General features: G+C 44.1%; 2 protein-coding genes across 4 annotated transcripts in view; one reads left to right on the forward strand and one right to left on the reverse strand.

Annotated features, from left to right (window-relative positions):
- Positions 1-23,597, forward strand: part of VPS35L (VPS35 endosomal protein sorting factor like) — a 122,083-nt gene that overhangs the window by 24,996 nt on the left and 73,490 nt on the right. For all 3 annotated transcript variants that reach the window (XM_059898346.1, XM_059898345.1, XM_059898343.1), the window contains exons 8-14: positions 3,233-3,317; positions 10,195-10,254; positions 16,837-16,933; positions 17,639-17,686; positions 19,012-19,105; positions 22,723-22,800; positions 23,288-23,410. In XM_059898346.1, coding sequence (XP_059754329.1) covers positions 3,233-3,317; positions 10,195-10,254; positions 16,837-16,933; positions 17,639-17,686; positions 19,012-19,105; positions 22,723-22,800; positions 23,288-23,410 — 585 coding nt within the window. The remainder of the gene's footprint in view (positions 1-3,232; positions 3,318-10,194; positions 10,255-16,836; positions 16,934-17,638; positions 17,687-19,011; positions 19,106-22,722; positions 22,801-23,287; positions 23,411-23,597) is intronic.
- LOC132349711 (ubiquitin-ribosomal protein eS31 fusion protein-like) lies at positions 15,964-16,453 on the reverse strand. Its single transcript, XM_059898353.1, has one exon. It carries the CDS (start codon positions 16,429-16,431, stop codon positions 15,964-15,966), a length of 468 nt encoding a protein of 155 aa, XP_059754336.1. The 5' UTR covers positions 16,432-16,453.

A 23,597-nucleotide genomic window follows, 5' to 3' on the forward strand; every position in this document is an offset into this window, starting at 1 on the left:
CCATATGAATTTTAGGATCAGCTTGTCAATTTCTACCAAAAAAAAAACCTTTGGGATTTTGATAGGGATTGTACTGACCCTATAGATCAGTTGGAGAGATTTGCCATCTGAAGCAGAGTTAATCTACTGATGCATAAATTATGTATCATTCATTCTGTTGATGGGCATTTGGTTCTTTTCTTTTTCCTTTTTTCATTATTATGAACGATGTTGCTGTGAACGCTGGTCTCGTCTGCTGGTGACCATATAAAGTGTTTCTCTAGATGAAGGCCCATACCTGAAAGTGGAATTGCTCGGTGTAGGATGTGTGCCTTGTCTGCTTTTCCAGACAATGCCAAGTTATTTTCCGCAGTGGTTGTGCCAGCCTGCACTGTAGTAGCAGTGGGAGTGTGAGAGTCTGTGCTATTCAGTGGCCTACCAACATTTGGAATGAGCAGACTTTCTATTTTAATTTTTCCAATTTAGGAGGTAATAACATCATATTTTATTGTGGTTTTAATTTGCAATTCCCCGATTATAATAAGATTGAGCATCTTTTCACATGTTTATTGGCCATTGGGGTTTCCTTTTCTGTAAAATGCCTTTTGTTGATTCCTTTTGCTCATTTTTCCATTATGTTATTTGTACCTTTCTTACTGATTTTTAGGATTTAAAAAATATATATTGTGGACAGTAATTGTCCTCTGATTAATTAGTCTGCTTTCCTCCTTTCCTGCCTTCCTTCTATCCATCCATCTAGTCATACTTTCTTATGCTGAACCATAGATTATCTTTTAATTTATCCATTTGCTTCGGTTCAAATTTTTGGTTTTTAATTCCAACTTAATTTTAGGAACTGCTAGTTTCCTTCTAGAATATTGCTAATTGGAAACAAATGAAAAACATTCTTTTAGTATTTTTTCCACAGTGTTAATAAATTCGATAGCAAGTATTTCAGGCAGAGTAATTTATCATTTAGTTGCTCAGGAAATGTTTATAACAATGGTTCTCAACCTTGGCTGCACATTAGAATCACTTGGGAGCTTTAAGAAATCCTGATGTCCAAGCTGCACCCCAGACCAGCTTAATCAGAATCTCTGAGAGTGGGATCCAGGCACTGTTATTTTACAAAGCTCCGCAGATGATTGCGAAACTGAGAACCCTTGGTTTGTAGAATGCTCATTTCATTCAGAATGTGGTACAGATTGTGGATCTCAGGAACCCAGTGGGTCCTGGGCTTGTTTCAGTGCAGCAGTCACCTGGGGCCCTTGTTGAAAATACTGATTTTGGAGCAGGGAATCTGTTTTTTTAACACATACCCTGGGGTGCCTGATTTTTATTGGTTTAGGAAACTGCACCAAAGCTTTACAAAAAACTGTGGAATTTTCAAAATAGTGATTTAAAAGGTAACTTCAATTTATGACACTATTATGATTTTAACTTTGGATTAAAAAATTTTTTCTGCTTCCTATTGTCTTTATAAAACACACGTTCTGTGACACCAGCTTGGGAGACGAATCAGTGCACAGGTGTTGGGAAATGCCAGCTGTGTTTAATTTGAAATCTTCTGTTTGAATTCTCTCTCCCTCTCACCTCACCAGTGGGCAGTAACCCATCTCTGAGGGGCTCTGGGTAGGAACTCAGGAGATGTCACCTCCCTAGGAACCAAGAGCTGTGTATTGTAAACAGTCTCTAGGATTCAGAACTGTTTGTTTTTTCCAAGCCCTGAAATCTCATGGGGTAGTTGTTTAAGTTGGAGCTCTCATAAAGGGCATGTGAAAAACACAAAGCAAGGTGTCAGGAAATGGAGTTCTGTGTACATCCAAATGCCACATTTGGTGTCATTGCCATTGTTTTAACAGCTTACATTCCCCTCAGCTCCAATCCCCAAATAACATTTGGGCTATGAGAGGATGTTTTACAAATTAGACACATTGTTTACTTTTAGTTACATAATGCTAAGGAGAAACTTGATGAATGTAATAATTTAAATATTGTGTAACAAAGCCAAACTGAAAACACATGTCAGCCTACATCTTGATATGATGAACTTTCTAGCCATTCTGTGCACTTTGGAAGCGCATACATATGAAAGGACCCTTTCTAAATGTCCAAATAGTTTTTTTTTTTAACGTGACATTTTTCCTGTCTGATAAAATATGGCAAGGTTATCTAGTTCCTTATCCAGACTTCTGAATTTGCAAAGATTTCAGGGCATTACTTCTAGTTCTTCAAAGTAGAGATAGATTTTTGTTTCTGATAATACAAGATGACTTCATCTGGGGTGTTCGGGGCCACGTTGTGTGGCTGCCATCTTCCATTATGAGGCCTGAACACTTCGATGGCCCTCTGGCGTGAGTGATGGCAGAGGGATTGAGGAATTCCCTGCCAAGCCAAAATGTTCTTGGCTTGCAGAGCACAGTTCCAGAGAAACATGTAACTCTCTGAAGCTTGTCACGTTTCCTTTTAGAAGGAAATTTAAGAGTGAGTATAAATAATAGATGCTAGTTTAAGAAACCCTGGAGGGCTTCCCTGGTGGCGCAGTGGTTGAGAATCCGCCTGCCAGTGAAGGGGACACGGGTTCGAGCCCTGGTCTGGGAAGATCCCACATGCCGCGGAGCAACTGGGCCCATGAGCCACAACTACTGAGCCTGCGCGTCTGGAGCCTGTGCTCCGCAACAAGAGAGGCCGCAATAGTGAGAGGCCTGCGCACCACGATGAAGAGTGGCCCCCACTTGCCGCAACTAGAGAAAGCCCTCGCACAGAAACGAAGACCCAACACAGCCATAAATAAATAATAAAAAATTAAAAAAAAAAAAAAGAAAGAAACCCTGGAGATTTGCCTATGGGGTCATTTCATAGAAAAGAACCTTTAAGAATCAAGACCATTCTGAAATAAACCAGAGGAGGCAATGCTGAAAAGATGGAGTCACCAGCAGGGATGCTGGTTGACTTCTCTAGTGACCGAGTTCTGACCCTAGTTCAGACCCTCTGGATAAGATTCCTGAGTTGTGGCTTTCCTGAGGGAGGTGATGGTGCCTTTCATTAAGAGGCTCTCTTGTGAGCAGAGTTGACTCCCTTTGTCAAAAGCACGGTGGTTTTGCTTGTCATTATACCTCCAGTGACTAGCACCAGGCCTGGCACATGGTATACACTTGCACTTGTTTGTGGAAATCCTCAATTTTCCAGGCCTGGAGTGTTCCAACCCAGTCAGACGTGACAGTGACTTTTCTTTTCTCTTCTCTTTTTCTAGTGTTCAAAGCTTCTTTCGGACACAAGTGTTATTCAGTTCTACCCAAGCAAATTTGTCCTTATCACCGACATACTTGATACATTTGGTAAGTACTAGTTTTATTCATTTCAAATCTAAGAAGTACGTTTGTTTTGCCAGAAGTTGGATGGTAGAGTTGCTTTAAATTGGGTTCTGCTGTGGTTTAAATTACTAGGTAAGTCACGAGGGAGACCAAAACTCCCACCCCTACCCTTGCTCCCCTGCTCTAATGAGGGGAGCAAGGGTGTGGGTGCTGTTTTTGAAAGAATTTTAAATTGTGTGTTTCTAACCTTCTGATAGGCTAGCGAGGCGAGTGAGCGAAGCAAGGCAGGCTGAGGAGCACACGTCTTATACAGACCAGCCTCGGTCCATCGCCGGCCAGCTCATGGCATCTGGAACTCACTTTGTTCAGAACTGAACCTGGCCTCTCCTCCCAGCCCTTCCCCACCTGCGCTGGGTTTCTGTCTCAGGGGATGGCGGCACCATGTACCCCCGTGCCCACGCTGGAAATCTGAGAGTCTTCTCCCCTGTGCCCCATGTCCAGCCCATCACCAGGTTCTTCAATTCAGCCTCCTCAATCTCTCCCCAGTATGTCCATTTTTCTGTCTTCTCTGTTAAAACCTTAGTCCAAGCCACTGTTCTCTGCCCCATGGATGATGGCTGCAGCTCCTATGAGGTCTTCCTGCATCATTGTGGCCACCCCTTGTCCCACACTCCACCCCTCAGGCCGAATGATCTTCGGGAGCCCAGCAGAGAGGTTTAGACTGAAGAGATTACCCAGGAGCCCCTTGGAGAAACAGGAGGTCTCCATGCTGCTTGGTGATGGTCAATGGCCAGAACATCATGCCATTAGCAGTTTGCTCAAACCGTGCAGCCTGTAGGCTGTACATGACGTTCAGCAGTGAGGTGCCCCACAAGAACTAGGAGACAGTCATTCTGAGAACTGAACACATCGGAGGTCGGAACAGACCTTTGTTGTCTTGCCGAGGAAGGACCAATGGGCTCCCAACCTGGCAAGCCTTGTCTGTGACCCATTGAAAGGTCAAATGTGTCAGAAAATGAAATATCATTCAGAGAGACCCATTTATTTCTGTGCAGGAGACCGGGGACCTGAGTGTATTAGCTAGAATAAGTGATAGAAAACCTAACTCATTCATTTCCTCTTGGAAAAGGGGGGAGTATTTACTGGCTTATGTTGAAAAGGCCAGGGGTAGATTCTGGCTTCTGGTATAGCTGGATTCAGGAACTCAAACAGTATCTTCAGGACCTTGGCTTTTCCTAGTACTTTTTCTTGGGTTGGCTTCATTCTTAAGCTCCACAAGGTGTCCTCAACTTTTATCAGTTTTGCTGCTAGTAGTCCCAGGGCAAGGAAGGAACTTTTATCCTCGCTTTCCAACACAAGTCCTGGAATTCCATCTCATTGGCCTGGCTTGGATCACACGTCAGTCCCTGAGCCAGTTATGGGATCTGGGGGCTGAAATGTGCGGGTTATCCAGAGCTGGTTGCCCTGGAGGAGAAGGGGTGGTGTTGTTGCCAGGGGAAAGGGGAATGGGAGCTAACTGGGCTGAAGGAAGACATGTCCCGGCCAAAAGACGGGACCTTTGGGTTCAGATGATCCGGGAAGGTGGCATCGGGCACTCTGCTGGGTGCTGAGCTTGTGTCAGCAAACGAGAAACAGAAATCCCTGCCTTCGTGGGCTGTGCCAGAAAGAGAGGGTTCGCAGAACAAATAAGTAAACCCGATTGTGTGTTAGACAAGGATTGGTGCTACGGATGAAGAAAACCCAAACCAGAGCAGGATGAAGCGGGCAGCGCTTTTTATTTAAGTGGGGGGGTCGGAGGAGGCCTCGCTGGGAAGTTGGTATGTGGGCAAGTGCTTGAAGGAGGTGAGAGATGAGCCGTATGCTGGCAACGTGGGGCCGGCTTACGACCAAGGAACAGCCAGTGCAAACACCCTGGGGTGGGAGCAGGCCTGGCAGGTTTGGAGAACTGAGAGGCCAGGGGGGCTGGAGGGGGGCGAGTGGGGTGGGGATGTGGCCAGAGAGCCTGCTGGGCCATGTAGGCCATCGGAAGGGCTTGGGCTTTGAGCCCGAGGGCACGAGGAGCCGCCCAGGGTGTTGAGCAGAGGCGATGCAAGTTCCAGTTTGGGTTTTAATGGGCTCCCTCTGGCTGCTGTGTTGAGACTAGACTGCAGGGCGAGGGTGGAACGGGTGGCCCAGTTGGGAGGCCGATGCAGCACTTCAGGTGAAAAATGAGGGTGACATGGCCCCGGGGAGGAGGTGGGGATGGGGGAAAGTGATCCAGGACAGATGGGTGCATTAGGCTCTCAGAATAGATATCCATCGCACACCCCTTGGGCCTTGACTTGTCCTCACACCCAGCTTGCCTTCAGGGAGCGAGGGTGTCGGTCAGCGAGGGAGGCCAGTGGCCGTGTCTGGTTCTCCTGACAGTTGTGTTTCTCATGGTGAGTTGACACATTGGCCTTCTGGTTTCCCTCGCCCGCCTCCTGCAAGTTTCTTTGGCATGAGTCAGCATCCCTGGGTGAGACCAGCTCTGAGATGCTGATGAGCCCGCAAGCCTGGCCAGATCCAGACATTAACCTTGTGGGAATTTGGGGCGGCCATTCTGTCAGCCTCTGTGGTGGCGGCCCAGTCCCATGCCTCGGCCGGCCAGGATATGGTGTAGATGCCTGCCGTCCTTGCTGTATCCCAGAAATTAGCTAGGCTGGGAGTTGAGAATAACGGTGATAAATCCTCAGCAAATAAGGGTTTTCCTTGGGCCTGACTCTGTTCTAGGTGCTTTAGTGATCTTAAGTCATGCTGTCCTCATAACAGCTCTATGAGGTAGGGTCTGTAATTATCCCCACTTCACAGATGAGGAGCCTGAGGCACAGGGAAGTAAAGCAGCTTGTCCAAGTCCCCAGGGTGGTGAGTGGCAGCGCTGGGACTCAAATTGAGTTCTCTCTGCAGTCAGAGCACCTGCTTTATTTCTCTTGTACTTGGCTCACGGGGGAAATTCTCTCTACAAAACTACAAATGCGTACACCTTTGACCCAGCAACTTTGCCTCTGGGAATTCATCCAACAACCCAAGTGACCGTCCATAGGGGACCAGTTAAACAAACGATGGCACGTCTGTATGCTGCAGTACAAGGAGGCCTCTGAGAGTGAGGGCGTGCTGCGTTCCAAAGTGGAAAGATCCCCAGGGTACATTATCAGGTGAAATACTCAAGATGCAGAACTGCTATAGAGTATGGTCCCTTTTGTTTAAGAAAGGAGGAAAAATAAGAGCGCTTGGTTGTTTTCACTTGCGTATGCCTCAAGAAACATTAGAAGGATCCCCAAGGAGCTAATAAAAGCGGGGACCCTCAGAGGGTGGCTTGAGCAGTGAGCTGGATGGGACGGGACGGGCTGAGAGAGAAACTTCATTGAGTACCTCCTGCAGCCTTTTGAATTTTGAATGGTGGGCATGTTTTACCTATTCAAAGTGTTCCCAGAGGTGCCCTTGTTCAGATCTGTTGTGAATAGCTTTCCTCAGGAGGGCGAGGCAGCCTGCATGTGCAGGTGCTCGAGGACACTTTGTTATGCTTTGGGGCTAATGAGCAGCTTTCACCTTTTAAAAAGGGGGCGGAACTGGCCTTGCTTGGGTGGCGACTCGGAGTGCTGAGGTCCATTGTGCATGTGTTGCTGTTAACTCTCTGCTCCACAGGAAGATGCGCTGCTGTACGGGGGCAGGTGGTCAGTGGTTGTGAACGAGGCTGACCGAGGGCGGGAGCGTCTTGCTGGGCAGGGATGCGGGACACGGCCCCAGGCGTCTGCAACTGCAGCGCTTTAGCTGGGATTTCCCTGGACGCAGTGAGCACAGAGCTGGGCTCTGGCGTCTCTCTGCCTGCATTCCTTGCCTCTCCTCCTACAGGGTTGTGTGAAGTTGAGCCTTGGTTTCTTCACTTGTGAAATGGGCATGATAGGCCTTGCCTCTGGGGATTTCTGGAGAGAATTAAATGAGAGAATGTGTAGGAAGCACATGATGTCCTTCCTCTTCGAGGAGCTGGCAGGGTCAGTGTAAACAACTTAGAGCCGTGCCTGGCACAAAGTAAGGTGCTCAGAAACTGTTAACTGTTGTCACTGTTGTTATTGATCTATTTTAGTGTCCTTGATTTATAAGAAAGTGAATCAAGAAAGAAAATCTAGGGTCAGGTATTATTTCTCAAAGTAGTTGTCCACTAACTTAACAAAGGAAAACAAATATTCACCAAACTCTTTTGGCCAAAAATGGTTTTGTGGTTAAAGGCCTTAGGGTATGAAGGTGAAATATAAAAATTGTGCTTTCGTTTTTAAAAGAAAGCTAGTTTTGGAGAGATGGCAAGCTTTTTGAGGAGGAAGTAAAGGCATTGGGTTCTCTTAAGCCCGGTCCACGCACTCTAGGAGGTATGAGAAGTTACGTGGTTGCCCAGCGTGGCTTGCTGTGCTGTGTGATGGCCAAGGTAAACTGCACGTAGTTCCAGTGCCGGGGGTTCTGTGCTCATCTCAGAGGAGGCCTGTCTTGGCATCAGGTGTGGCTGCCTTGGGGAGCCCGTGCCTGCAGGTCTCTTCCTGCCAGGAGGGCAAAGGCAGGTGACTTTGAGAACTGGAGCTTGGTCCCTGAGGCTTCCTGGGAACTTCTAAGTTGAATCCACAGTTTGGGGCAGTGATTCTCATCCTCAGCTGCATACCTGGAGAGCTTTAAAAGCACTTCTGATGGTCAAGCTGCGCCCCAGATCATTTACATTAGCATCTCTGAGAACAGACGCAGGCATCAGCATATTTTCTAGTGCCCCAGGTGCTCTGAGTGTTCAGCCAAGGTTGAGAACCCCTGGGTTAGAGGGAGGAGGGAGGCTTTTGGCAGTTGTTAGAGATTCCCACACCTAAGGCAAGTTTTAGCTCAGAGACCCACAGTGCCTGCCTGAATCAATGGTTCTTACACTTGAGTGTGTATAAGAATTTCCCATTAAGGTTATTCAAAATTCATATTCCTAGTCTTCACCCCCCAGAATATTCTTTTTCACTGGCTCTGAGGTGGGCCCCAGGAATGGATATTTTTAACAAGTGTCTTTCGGTGATGGTAATGTAAGTAGTCCGCACTGGGAGAGGCATCTAGGGCTCTTCTCAGCTCGGCTGGCTTCCTGCATGTTAACCTAGCATTCTGTCATTTCTTGATGATGTCATTTGATCTCATGTTCTTTGACCAGAAATGATCCTATAACTCTCCTGTCTTTTTCCGCCTATGGACAAGGGGTGTGGTTCTTTGTAGCCCTGAATGGTGGGGTTGTGTGGGGGAAAATGGGCATGGGAAAATACTTTCAACATCAAAGGTGATTTGGGAAGGTCCAGAAAATGAATAGAACTGTAACTTTTATCCTTTGAATATTGATAGCATTTTCCAAAATAACATTTGTACAGAATACATAAAACTTTTTGTGCTAGGCTGGCCTGTAGACCAGGTCCAGACTGCACACTTGTATTTGTAAGTAAAGTTTTATTGGAAACAGCCACATCCATTTGTTTACCTACTGACTATGGCTGCTTTTGAGCTACAGTAGCAGAGTTGAGTAGTTGCAATGGTGATCTCTGACCCACACAACCTAAAATATGTTCATCTATCCATCCAACAAAGATGAAGCACCCACTATATGTCAGGCACTGATCTAGGTACTGGGAATGTCAGTGAACAAAACAGGTACAAATCTCTGCCCTTGTAGAACTTGTATACCTAGATGAATCTCAAATTCCAGTGCTTCCAGGTACCAGGCAGATTACGTAAGTGCGTGAAGCAGGCTGTTGATGAGAGATAGTAGGGAGCAGTGGAGACTGTGGCAAACTGGGTAGTTTTTAGGGGGCAGCTACTAATCTATTCAAGCTCATTTTTATCCTATAGGGATGTGGGTCATTTTTGGCACATAGTATGTGAAGAAGCAGGAAATCTGGGGGTTTTTTCTTCCAGTTTAATTGAGATATAATTGATATACAGCACTGTATAAGTTTAAGAAGTACAGCATAATGATTTGACTTACATATAGCATGAACTGATTACCACAGTAAGTTCAGTGAAAATCCATCCTCTCATATAGATACAAAATTAAAGAAATAGAAAAAAAAAGTTTTTCCTTATGATGAGAACTCTTAGGATTGACTCTCTTAACTTTCATATATAGCATACAGCAGTGTTCATTATATGTATCATGTTGTACATTACATCCCTAGCACTTATTTATCTTATAACTGGAAGTTAGTACCTTTTCACTGCCTTCATCCAATTCCCCCTCCCCCCCCACCTTTGATAACCACAAATCTAATCTCTTTTTCTATGAGTTTGTTTCTTTTTGAAGTATAATTGACCTATGTTAGTTCCTGTTACACAACACAGTGATTTGATATTTCTGTACATTTCAAAATGATCACCATAATAAGTCTAGTTACTATTTGTCATTATACAAAGATCATACATAGTTATTGACTATATTCCCCACACCATATATTTCATACCCATGACTCATTTATCTCTCTCACCTATTTCTCTCCTTCCCCTCCCCACTGGCAACCACCTGTTTTTTCTCGGTATCTATGACTCTCTGTTTTGTTATGTTTGTTCTTTTTTGTTTGTTTGTTTTTTAGATTCCACATACAAGTGAAATCATACAGTATTTGTCTTTCTCTGTCTGACTTATTTTGCTTAGCATAAGTGAAGGATCACTTTTCTGCCTAGAGCAGAAAGTCCCCTCTTTTAATTAAAAATCTAAAATTAAAAAAGTATCATGGCTAAAAATTTGTCCCACTAGGTGGCAGCATACTATCACAAGTAGAAGCTCATATGGGAGATGCCACCGTCTCTGTCCCTAATTAACAAACATTAATTTATTGTTTTCTCCTGAAGGGCACAATGCTGACACCATATATCCTTTTCTCCCCAGGAAAGCTGGTATACGAGCGCATCTTTTCCATGTGTATGGATAACCGCAGCGTCTTACCAGGTAATGTCTTAGCTGTTCCACGGGTTTCATGCTGCCCTCAAGTCAGGATTAGAAGGTTTATATCAAGTCAGGATTTGTTGAGACCTGAAATAAAGGTTTTGTTTGTTTGTTTGTTTGTTTTCGTGTGTTAAAAGTTAAAGAAACGCCTTTACGGATTTCTGATCATCTCAGTCTTCAAAAAACATTAGATTTTCCAACAGCCCAGCTAGGAATTTGGGCAAGTAATTTGAATCTGCAAGAATGAAGAGGTATTACAGTTAGATTCAGCTGAACTTTTATACCAACTTCAAGTTCTCTGCTGCTGGACGTTTAAATATTTTTCCTGTATGTTTTTCCTAAGAAGCAAATTACTTTATGAAACCAACTTTATATTAAGGAGCAATGTCAAATAAATCAATAATAACAGATGCTTTGAATCTACATTCTATGCCCAAGTGATGTTTGCATTAAATTTATTGCCACTCAATTTTAAACTCTCAGGAGGTTATAACGGGACAACTAGATCACAAATTTCTTTTGTCACATAAATGATGATGATGGGGCCAGCAGCACGGAGCTCCCAGCAGCAGCGTCCTTTCCCTCTCATTCCTCCTTTCAAGTTCCTAGCACTGCTGAGACGAAGGCGCGCTCATCTGTACAAGTTAGAACAAGCTCACTCCACCTTCATCCCACCTCCTGCTGCTTCTAGCAGCGGCACTTCCCTGGAGGATGAAGAGGTGGCATGTGACAGTACCCGTAATTTGACCTCTTTCCTTTTTGTCTGTTTATCTGTCTTGCCTTTCTGTCTCTTCCTTTCCCCTTTCCTTCCTTCCTTTCTTTCTCTCTCTTTTGCTCTCTTTCACTGTGTCTCTTTTTCCTCTCCTTTTCTCTCTTTCTTTCCTTTTTTTCCTTTCTTACCTTCCTTCCATCTATCTATATTATAGATATTCCATCTATCTATATTATCTATCTATATTAATATATCTATATATTGTTAAAAACTATTTAATATGTACATTTCTCAGAGAGAAAGACAGACAGAACTCTACAGACCTTTAGGGTTAGAAAAGCTCTTAGGAATCACCTTGTCGCATTGAGGGCGGGCAAACCCAGTGGGGAAGAGTCAGGGACTTGCCCACAGCCCTGCCACCTGCTAGCGAGAGCCTGGTTCTTAGCGCTGGGCCTGCTCCATCCAGTATGGCGGCCACTGGTCACGTGGGGCTCTTGAGCGCTAGAGATGTGGCCAGTCCAAACTGAGATGTGCTGTGAGTATAAAAAAAAAATACCCTGGATTTCAGAGACATTTTTTTTTTTTCTTTTGGCCGCATTGCGTGGCATGCGGGATCTTAGTTCCCCGACCAGGGATCAAACCCATGCCCCCTACAGTGGAAGCGTGGAGTCTTAACCACTGGACCGCCAGGGAAGTCCCTCAGAGACTTAATACAAATAAGAGACCATGAAGTATCTCACTAATTTTTAAGTTGATTACATGTTGAACTGATATTTTAGATGAATTGGATTAAATGAAGTATATTGTTAAAATTTCACCTGTTTTGTTTTAGCTTTTTGAATGCAGCTCACATGATATTTCCACTGGACAGTGCTGCTCTAGACTCTCCGCTCCACCACATCATACCTGCGATGTTTTTTTTTTAATAGTAATCTTTAATTAATTAATTTATTTTTATATATATTTTTGGCTGTGTTGGATCTTCGTTTCTGTGCGAGGGCTTCCTCTAGCTGCGGCAAGCGGGGGCCACTCCTCATTGCGGTGCGCGGGCCTCTCACTATCGCGGCCTCTCTTGTTGCGGAGCACAGGCTCCAGACGCGCAGGCTCAGTAGTTGTGGCTCACGGGCCTAGTTGCTCCGCGGCATGCGGGATCTTCCCAGACCAGGGCTCAAACCCGTGTCCCCTGCATTGGCAGGCAGATTCTCAACCACTGCGCCACCAGGGAAGCCCCCCTGCGATGTTTTTTAACAGCTCCTCCCACATTCTAGGCTTCTCAAGACTTGGAGGCAGGGACCAGCCTGATGGAAAGGACTTCTCTGTCAACTTAAGGAGTTGGGAAACCCGGGTGCATTTATTTTACACTTGCCAACTTTTCTTCCATATGCTATACCAGCAGCAGTAAATTCTTAGCCTGCAGGCAGAAATAAACCCAGATAGGTGTTTTCTTTGGCCGTAACAGTATTTTTTTAAATGCTTCTTCATATAGGTTCTACTTCTTCCTATTGTTGTATACCTAACTGCTTAAAAATATTTATATTACCTGACTGGCCCCTAAGGGCATTTGTGTTTACACCTACTGCAGTAGTTTTCCTTCCTCTCAGTTTTCACTAACTATACAGACAACATTTTAGGGCTAGTTAAGGAAGAATTACTAATAACTTTCTCCCTACCTAAACTATAAAAATTCAAAATAAAAGGCTACTTTCATGTTCACTTTTAGTTCTTATCTAAATATACTAATTAGCATGCTTATCAATAAATTCTTCCCTCCCAAAATACCTTTTTTTTTACCTTGAATCAGGCTTTTGCTTTCTTGAAAATAATTTCATTTTCCCCCCTTTCAGTTAAAATCTTCATCTGCATGTGTTTTCTGCTTCCCAGAACCTGAAAGGGAGAGGGGCAAACTTTTCTCAAAAACGTCAGTAATGTTGGGGATGACTCTTAACAGTAATTATGAAGAAAGCTTTTGAAACCTACTCTGCAGAATTCTGCCTAAAGAAATTATGTGGAGAGAGAAGTCCGGTGTCGTGTGTACTCAGTCTTTCCATTTGTATCAAGTTCAGATTGTGAACTTAGTATTTGAGCCCTTTACCTTCAGGAGTTTTAACTAAGGCATAGCTCTTACGAGCTCAGAAAGATACCAGTGTCCTTTGGGTTCACAGAAAGTACATGCTACTAGTTGTGGTAGTTTTTCCCCAGCATTTCTTAATCTAGCATATGAGTGAAGAGGCAATGTACTCTGAGTGATAAAACAATTTTATTTCCATGTTGGGAGAAATAACTTGGCTTTATTGTGTTGTGGTTCTCCTCATCAACTGGGGGCATTCCTATCTTCAGTTTTTCTCCATGGCTGATGTAAGCTGCATCTAGATAAGCAATGTCCTTAACTGGCCTTTCAGGCACACATTAAGATGACGTGGCACCCCTATAAGCCTTGTTATGTAAAGAGACCTCTCACTGCCAGGGTAGAGACTTGGCAAATGAAAGAGAACTAGAGTCACTGGTGTCCTCCCTCCTAAAATATCCACAGAAGTTAGGGTTGAAAAAAGAAGCACCATAAAAGAAAAATAAGTGGGAACTAGAGGAAGATATCTTTGCTCTTTTTCACCTCAAAGCCTCTTCTTAATTAATTTCCAAATTCTGAATTCGTTCTCCATGTAGCAGCTCAAGCACTGAAGTATAAGTCATGTCATGTCATGTCATGCCATTCCTCTGCTCAGAACTCTTCAGGGAGTTTCCGTCATACTTAGAAAAACTCTCAGACGCCTCACCAAGGCTGCAACCCCTGGTTTGTGATGCCTGCTTCCCCCATTCTTGCTCTCACCACTTGGGCTCGCTTTCCTGTTCTTTGACCACACCAGAGATCATACCTACCACAGGGCCTTTGCACTTGCTGTTTCTTCCTCCTGGAATACATTTCCTCCACATCTAAGCATGGCTAGCTCCTTTTTATAATTCAGTGCTCAGCTCAAATGCTGCATCTGCAGGAGCCTTCTCTGACTGGCACCCTGTCTGATGAATCCCCTCTGCCAGATTAGCTCGGGTCACTCTCTATTCCATACCTAGTTTTATATCTTTCATAGTGTTGACTGCTATTGGATGTTATCTTGTTTGCATGCTTATTCTTTTCTGTGTTTATTGTGTTTCTTCCCCCACTGGAATGTAAGCTTCATGGGGGCAGGGTCTCTCTTATGTGCTGTTATCTGCCTGGAGCCTAGAATACCACTTTTAGTTGGTTCCTAAGACATTTGTATTGAGCAAATGAAGTAATGTAATACTGAGTTTTCTGTAACATTTTTTTCTTACAGTTTTATTTATTTACTTTTTTCTATAATATTTTAAAGTCCTGCATAACATAATCCTTTTCCTGAATTATCCCTTGAGCTGGAAGGAAAGCCTAAAGCCTTTATATTGCATATGCAGATTATTGTATAGCTTTCAGTCAATGTGTACATGCAGGGCAACTTGCCTTTGGTGTGATGTCCAGCTCTCTCTGGCAGCCCGAATCCCTCTCATCCCACCCTTTGCTGCACTCTGTTCCCTCAACTGGAAAGCAAGAGTTTTTCTTAGATGACCTCAGAGACTTATTTTTGCTTTTGGGTCTCAAGTCACATGATTTGGTCATATGAAGGGAAATTAACCCCACCTCTCCCTTTTCCAAAAGGCAAGATTGACAAACGAATTTAAGAATAACCCTTATCTTTTCCTGTTTGGATCTCTTAGAACTTGAAAAAAAGTTACTTTTAAGTGCACGGGTTCAGTCCAGGAAAGGGAAAATGGTAATTTCCCTTCCCTTTGAAAATGGCAAGTGAAAAATTCTCGAATGAACGAAGCATGCCAGAACGTCCAAAAATAGACAAATACTTGAGATTGCAATTCCAAAATATCTGCAGTTGTGATTAGTGACTGTTCTCTGCTCGTGAAATACCTAGAGTTTTATCTTTTTGCTGATTCCATAGACATTTTGATCACCTTAATGGTGTGCCACCAAGTAGCAGAAAGTAGAATCAGGGATGAAAAATGACCCACTGAACAACAAGATGAGACCAACAAGCTAATGTTCATCTGTTATGTTTTATAGTAATTAATTTCTCCTGTTTTGACTGAATCCTGAAAGTGTAAAGCACACCCAGTGGTGGGATCGGGCTCCAATTTGTGTGGAAATCATTTAGAAGAAATAATTTTCATGTGAGAGTTCAACAGTGGTCTTCTTGGTGTTGATGAGTTTTTTGTTGTTTGTTTTTGTTTTCATTTTTCTGTACTCTTTTTCATTCCTTATTAAGATGTATGTCATGATTGGGCTTGGTTGTCAGTGCCAGAAAACTCAAAATCACAATAAGGAAGATCAGGGCTAGTTGGGCAGCCAGCCCGTGGTGCCAGCAATCCTGACTTCTGTCTTGCTCCTGTGGTTCAAGATGGTTATGGAGGTCACAGCCATCGTATCTGCATTCTAGCCGGCAGGAAGGAAGAAGGAATGAAGATCAAGCCCTTTCCCTTACAGCTAACTCCCAGACGTTGCACTTTTGTTTATATCCTGGGACCAGAACTTGGTCACGTGGCCACACTGAGCTGCAAGGATGGCCGTATGCCCAGTAGAAAATGAGAGTTCTATTAAAGAGGAAGAGAGTAGATAATAGGCGAAAGTGGCAGTTTTGCCACAAGGTGACTCAAGTCTTAGTGCCATATTGAGCTGGCAGCCTAACTTTGGCTGGTTTCTCGCCTCAGGGTCTTGATTTACCTTTCAAGTCTGGTCCATGTGATATTTAGAGCACAAACACTGATCGATCACATTTAATATTACAGTTGCAGGTTCCTCAAGCATCTGGGATTCTCAACAGTATCACCACAGTTACTGGTGGTACACCACGAACCTCTGGATTAAATTAGAGGCAGTGGCTAAGAATATAGGCTGCGGAGCCAGACTGCCTGAGTTGAATTCTAACTCTTACGTCTTTTTTTTTTTTTTTTTTCATTCATGTCTTTTATTAACCAGTACACAATTACTTGTCTTCTGGTTTGTTGAAACAGTAGGTCAGACAACATTTGCCACAATAATGTCTGTCAAAGTGGCTGGCCATAAAAACTCCAGCACCACATTCATCTGAAGGGCACTCCCGACGAAAGTGACTGATTTTGCCATTCTCCTCCACCTTATAGTATTTCAGGACAGCCAGCTTAACCTTCTTTCTCTTATGCTTGTTCTTCCTGGGAGTGGTGTAAGACTTCTTCCTTTTCTTAGCACCACCATGAAGTCTCAACACAAGATGAAGAGTGGACTCCTTTTGAGTGTTGTGGTCAGACAAAGTACGTCCATCTTCCAGTTGCTTGCCAGCAAAGATCAGTCTTTGCTGGTCAGGAGGAATTCCTTCCTTATCCTGGATCTTGGCCTTTACATTTTCTGTTGTATCCAAGGGTTCGACCTCGAGAGTGATGGTCTTCCCCGTCAGGGTCTTCACGAAAATCTGCATATTGGCGGCAGTGCCACCGCAGATGGCGGGTCCAAAAGGAACTCTTACATCGGTTTCCTGTGTGCCCTGGGCAAGTCCCTAAACTTCTCTGTGCCTTGCCCTCTGTGTCTATGAAAGAGGACAATAAAAGTATATAACTTGGAGGGTTCTTGTGGGGATTAGGTGAGCTGATGTCTATACAGCACTCTGAACGGGGCCTGGCACTTAGAAAGCCTTTGTGTGTCAGCTAACATTGTCACCAATTGTTTCCTAATAATAATGATATTTGGAAGGAAAAACATAGAAGGACTGGGTGCCCCACCCCTTCTTCTGCTCCATTGTAACTTTTTTTTGTTCTAGGACTCATAGCAGCTATAACAGATCCCAAGAATTAGGGGGCTGATAGATATTATTTTTGTTTTACAGATCACTTCTCTCCAGAGAATGTAAATGACACAGCCAAAGAAACATGCTTAAATTGGTTTTTCAAGATTGCTTCCATCAGGGAACTCATTCCGAGATTGTATCCTTTTTTTCTGTCTGATGGTTTTAAAGATAGGCTGCAAGAGTTGCACTGCTAATAGTAGCCATGTAATGGGCTGCCCTGAAATTCCTGTTGAAAATGCAGTTCTGTTACGGTTGCTAGCCTTGAGGTACAGGGCCAGCCACATTGTCCACGGAAGTCCTTGGACTCTGGCTCTCCCCAGTTTTCTGTTTTTTTACTTTGACTATAGTGCCATGTACCAGGCTTTTGTTTCCCTGAGGAACATTCCCACATTAATTTTCTCAATTAAAATGCTTCATCTTTTTGTGTTTTCTCTGGTTTCAAGAACTTGAAAGGAACAGGGTCAAGCTTCTCTGCACAAACACCAGTGTTGAAGGACAGAGAATTCAGCTTATACACAAATGGAATCTTAGTTCTCTAAGTTTCATCCTTTTCCCCATAAAGCCTCGATTGGAAATGCTCAAAACCCAGTTTAAATTTCAGCATGCAACCATAAATCAGCGTACAACGTTTTCCAGATTTTATTTTAAATAAATATAAAACCTTGAAAACCAAATATAGAAACCACAAGCCACTCACTACTTTAATTCTCTGGATTGTTGAGAGTCACTGTGGCCCCCTCTCCTGAAGACACACCTAGTTCTCTGCATGAATAGTTTAGGCTTTTCCCCATAGGGAACAGACCATCTGGAAAATGTCTTCCTTAACAGAATGTTTTTGTAGCTATGTGGAAGCATCCATCCTGAAGTGTAACAAGTTCCTCTCCAAAACGTAAGGCTCTTCTTTAAGTCCGGGACCATACGTTTCCAAAAAATTTCTCTCTCATATGTGCCTGTGCACACACATGCACACACATGCTAATGACGATGTAATAGTAGCTGTCATTCTTTGAGTACTTAGTGTGTAGCAGATCTGGTGTTAAGCACCTTCCATCCGTTTTCTCGTTTAATCCAAATGAAAACTTAATAAAGTAGAGACAGCTTTTTAATCTCCATTTTACAGAGAAGAAAACTCAAGCTGGGAGAGGTTGGTTGACTAACTCACGGAAGTTCAGCTCAACTGTATTTGAATCCTAGCTCTGCTATTACTAGCTGTGTAGTCTTGAGAAAGTTACTTAGCATCTCTGACCCCCAGTCTCCTCTGTGAACAAGGCCCTAAGATGGGGTCTGTGAGGGTCCGGTGAGCTGGGCACACCACACTGGGAGTGACACCCGTGGGCCCTCACTCATTGCCTTTGCTGCTGCTGTCCAAGATGATGTCAGAGGGAAAAGCCTTTGCCCCTAAGCCCTTTGCTACTCTGAGTCACCTCGGACATTGTACTGAGAGTAGTTTTGCAGAGCCGGGAGAAACCAGCTCTGCTTTCTGCAGAGCTGCTGAAATACTGAGTGGTGTTGGATACCGTCTAGATAATCAACTCCTCAAAGCCATGGGCTGACTCACGGCGCTCTGAGGAATAGTTGGGTTGGACTTAGAATGTGTACCAAATGTGTTTGACTGGGATCTGGGGATGCCTGGGGGAGTGTAGGGGGGATAACATGGTGCTGAAGAAAGAGTTATTTTGCGTCACCAGTTGGGGGAGAATAATGCCCAAGGCAGATGGAAGCCCCACGTGGCAGGAGGAATAAATAAGTCACAGCTCACACTGAGGGCGATGCTGATGTTAGCCTGAGGTGCTAGGTGTCAGGTGCTAGGAAGGGGCGGGGCACAGGGCAGCAAATCAGTACCAAAGGAATATAGATACGACGAAAATATCAAGAAGGTCAAGGAGTGACCTGTGAATGGAAAATAATTGGGGGACAAAAATCGTTAAATTAGTAAAATAAATGTGACCTCAAGCAGGAAAATGTGAAGGTTAGACTCCAGCACTGAGCGAATGGTAGAGATAAAAGAAACCATTCAAAGAATGAATCGTGGCAAGAGAGAAAGACTCTTGTTACATGGCCTTAGAAGACTCAAACTTTGACCTTGGTTTCGTTCTGAAGCTTGATTTTCCCCCCTGCATTTAGGAAGTCTAGCTTTATTTTTATTAAAAAAAAATGAAAGAACAGAGAGTTCTCCCGCAGGGTGTAATGCTGCCGTCTTTTTGTCTCTAACAGGGGGATTTCAGAGTGTCTGCCCCGGCTGACTTGCATGGTCCGAGGGATCGGGGACCCTCTGGTGTCGGTGTACGCCAGGGCTTACCTGTGCAGGGTAAGCTGCGTCCCTGCACTCGCGCCTGTGACCGTGTCCTGTCCCCTCTAATGTTCACGCTTCTCCCTCCCTGCCACCTCACCAGTCACTGGAAGAAGGACTTTATTAGCTGCTAATTTTAGAGCACAGCTTGTTCACAGAAAGCAGAGCTGTAGGATTCCTTTTAAAAATTAATTTCGAAGTAGACCCACTTACCAGTAACTCTAATTAGGGGGTGTTTAAGGTCATCTTCTTACAAATGAACTAAGTTTCAGAACTAATTGTTTCTCCCTTCTCGCTGGGAAGGAGGCTCCCACAGCCTTTCGGCTGATAGGTTGCTTTTCATTGACTCGAAACATGCTTTCCCTTTGTCTTTGAATTCGATTGTTTTATTAGTTTTTTGGTCTCCGTATTAAAGAGTTGGATTGGATTGCGAGTTGGTGAGGGCTGTCTGGGAGGGAGAGGTGCTCCTGGTGACGGCAGGCATCAGGGTCTGTGTCGCCTGGCCTTGGAGGGCTTCTCTGCTGGTGAGGATTGTAAATCACTCAGCCTTTCTCTCCTTTAAAGCACCGTGAAGCTCCTACTTAAAACTAGTAAGTTTTTCATTTATGAAAAATGCACCCTGTGGAGAGTTTACAGTCGTTTTTCTTCAACTCACATGGGGCCTTTGCCTCTGTCAGCTTTCCGTGGGAGTCCCCCTTGCTAGTTCCATTGGCATTGTTCACCTTTAGAGAGGGGTCATTGCCCCTGTTCTGTAGGGTCCTGATGAACCCCAGACTTCCTTGAGGACAAAGCTGCAGTTAGAGACCTCCCTCTCCCCTGCTAGTGATCATCAATACCAAGAAATCAGAAGGCGAGGACCGTAGCCTTTGATCTGCTTCTTTTATGTGACGTCTAACAAATGACAGAAGCCCTGTGGTCTCCAGTGTCACAAAGAAATCAAAGTCATTGCCCTCAGAGTGAGTAGCAGACATCCTTAGGAAGGATACTTTTTCTAGGTCCACTCCCTGATAAGGGAGAAAAGAAAAAAAGGAAGAAAGAAAAAGCTTTCCATTTAAGGGCACTTGCTCCCTCGTAGTAACCGAGGCCAAAGTATTTATGCATTGCCATCTGCTTGAAACTTGGCATGGATTTTTCATACAGGAATATCAGATATGTTTCCTAGAGCTTCAGCTTTGGAATATCGGGAGCTTGAACGCTCCAGCCGTGTCAGCGTTTGCTGAGGGCCTATTGTTTGCAAAATACTGCTGGATCCTGTGGTGGGATGTAAGGATACCATCACTTGTGTATTTGTGCTCTGCTGCCTGTCCCCTGGTAGGACACATCACATTCTTTGAACTCACCTTGACGTCAGTAATAGTAGAATAATAAAGATCTAGAATCTCGGTGTGTCTTATGACACACAGTTATTAAACAGAAATCAGAAAGTGGGTGGAAATACTCATTCCTTACAAACCTGTTCCAGTTTTAAAGTTTGAAGTAAGGTACACAACCTAGTGGAAGATGGTATTTGTTGCATATAACGTGCCTTTGCATGACAGATGCAACTTTAAAACTCAGTGGCAATGAGGAGAGATTACAGACCCAACCTAGGAAAGCTGGTGGTGAGATGCGCTGTATCCAAAATCATTTGTGTCAATTTAGGCAGAGCACTGATTCCCCTGGTTGGGTAGTTACTGAAAATCTTTTGATATAAAAAGAAGGAGACAGTGTGCATTAGTAAGGATTCTTTCAATTGCAAGTGGCAAAACCCCAATTCATAGAAGCAAAAGGGGGGAAATTGTTGGCCTTTGCGTCTGAAGAGCCTGGGGTAGTGCATGCAGACCCAGGGCCCCCAAACCATGTCAAGAATTGTCTCCTCCCTCATGGCTCAGCTCTGCTCTCCTCTGTGTGACTTCACTCTGAGGCTTTCTTTTTCCATATGGTGGAAAGGCTTCCATCCTCTTGACTTAGGAACTCCAGTGGCAAGAGTGCCTTTTCCTCAGTGGTTCCAGCCAGAGTTTCAGGGCAGAAACTCACTGCACCACCTTGGGTCCCTTGTCCATAGATAGACCAGTCACTGTGGCCATGGGATGGGATATGCCTACTGACTGAGCCTGGGTCACGTGCCCACCCCTGCAGCTCAGGGTCGGCTGGGTCCGGCTCTGCCACAGACCTCCTGGTCTGAGAGGGAAGTTTGATTCCCCAAAGGCAAATCCACTTTACTGATTCCAGAAGCAGAGGGAATGAACGCTAGGCAGGCAGAAACAGCAGATGGAAATCATGAGTAACTACCCTTGCTACTCTAGGTAGAAATCTTCTAGACCCAAGCAGATTTCCAAGCTGCTCATTTCGCTTTATGGGAAGAGATAAACAAAACACAAAGGCAGTGAGTAGGCAGGGCATGGGGGGACCTCAAAGCTGTTCATTAAAGGAAAGTATGATTACCTCCTAAGTCATGGCCCCTTCAATTCCTCTCCACCGCTTGTCCACTGGGCTTTTTTTTTTTTGCTGTCGCCTAACAGATAATTATTGCCTTTTCTACAGAATGATTAGTGGAAGGAAAGACAATAGAATCAGAACACAGTAGAAGTGGATCTGACATTTGTTGTTAGTATTTTTTTTTTAATCTCTGTGCCTGTCCTTGGAAGCATCCCCAACAGCCATAGAGCTGCCCTTGGAATTTACGCCCCAGTGGATCTTGCATAATTATTCTCAAAGGAATTCTTTACAGACCTCTAAAAATCCTCGTTATCATGAATCTTCATGACCTCTGGGTAAGGGGGAGGTGAGTGGCAGAAATCTGTCCCCCTTGGAAGGAACCAGGTCCCAGAAAGCAACTCCCCTTGCAAAGTTGTTTTTGTGCTAAAGCAACAGTGTGGAATTGAGGTGTATTCGAGGAGCTCAGTTTAAGGAACATTATGATGCTTTGTTTTGTTTTAAGTACTTGCACTCCCTGCCGTAGCTGAGACCTTCAGTTTTCCATCCAACCCTAGGGCTCTGGCCACCTTCTCTATGATTAGCAAATTTTTTCAGCTGAAAATGTTACCATCTTTTTAAAACAATGAACGAAGGAACCAATGGATTACAGCATTGTTGGGCTTCATGCTTGTCTAATAAAAAACTGCTTAAAATACATCAAAATTTATGTCTGCTTCCATGACTGCCCAGCAAAGAATGAATCCATGTATTTTAACGATGCAACAGTGAAGTCCCAGCTGACTCTCTTACATACCAGAATCTTTTTGCTTCATTTAATAAGTACAGCCACATGTGTGTTTATCATTTTTTAGAGAGGAAGAGAATATCATATACACGATCTTGAGAGTACATTTCTCCTTAGTGCTGTATTGATTTGTTCCCTTGGTCATCTGTTCAGTCATACTTTCATTACCTTTGGGAAATTGCTAAGATGATCACTGCAAGTGTTGCCCTTTTTTCATTAAAAATAGCTTCTGTGGTTTTTCTTATAAAAGCAAGATATGCTTATTGAATAAGAAAACAGATAAGCAAAAAGAATAAAAGTTAACTTTCTGGACCTCTCTGCCTATATCTATCTATATGTATATTTTTAATTTACAAAAATGACATCACACTGTATATGTTATTTACAACCTGATTTTCCATGGTCAAGGTAATTTCATTTTGATTGGCTATAGGTGGGCATGGAAGTGGCTCCACATCTCAAAGAAAGCCTAAATAAGAACTTCTTTGACTTCCTCCTCACATTCAAACAGGTAAGAGTACACTCTCAATCAGAGCAGCTAATTGATGTAATAGCTACATGATCACAAATTCATAAAACCCAGTTGGTTTTCCAAGTCGAGATTGCCTTAAAGTTCTTTGAATGTGTAAACCCTATAAAATTACACTCGAGTCTGTTACACACAATTAAAATGTGCTGATTGTACTGAACAAGCAGAGAGGATTAATATGCATGTGTTAATAGGAAACGTCTCCCGTTGATCAGCCTTTCTTCTTAGCATCTGGTGGCTCCATTTTTATCAGGTTACTTCTCTGCACAGCACACATTCCCAGAGCAGCTCGGCCTGGTGACATGGGAAACTTTGTGTGTTTTTTCTAGTTTAAAAAAACCCTGAGAAACCAGGCTAGTTCTCTCGGGGCCGTCCAAATGCTTGCAGCAATGCGCAGTCTGTGAGTTCCATGCTCTTCGTTTATTATGTGACTTCCCCTTCTTTTGAGTGTTTATTTGGTCTCCTGTAGATTCACGGCGATACGGTCCAGAACCAGCTGGTGCTCCAGGGAGTGGAGCTTCCATCCTACCTCCCCTTGTACTCGCCTGCCATGGACTGGATCTTCCAGTGCATTTCCTACCATGCCCCCGAGGTAACTGCCAGGTGGCTTCAGTGTGAAGCTCACCACCAAGGAGGGCTCCTCTCTTCTGTGTCGTAACAACCCCTACACCTGTGTGCCCAGTGACATAATCAGGGCCCTTTCATAACGGCTCACTGTTGTGACTGGTTCTGCACTCAGCACTTTTCCTGCCTTGCCTTGTTTACCAACTCTGGGAGGG

Source organism: Balaenoptera ricei, chromosome 15 (assembly GCF_028023285.1).
Source record: "Balaenoptera ricei isolate mBalRic1 chromosome 15, mBalRic1.hap2, whole genome shotgun sequence".
Lineage (NCBI taxonomy): Eukaryota > Metazoa > Chordata > Mammalia > Artiodactyla > Balaenopteridae > Balaenoptera > Balaenoptera ricei.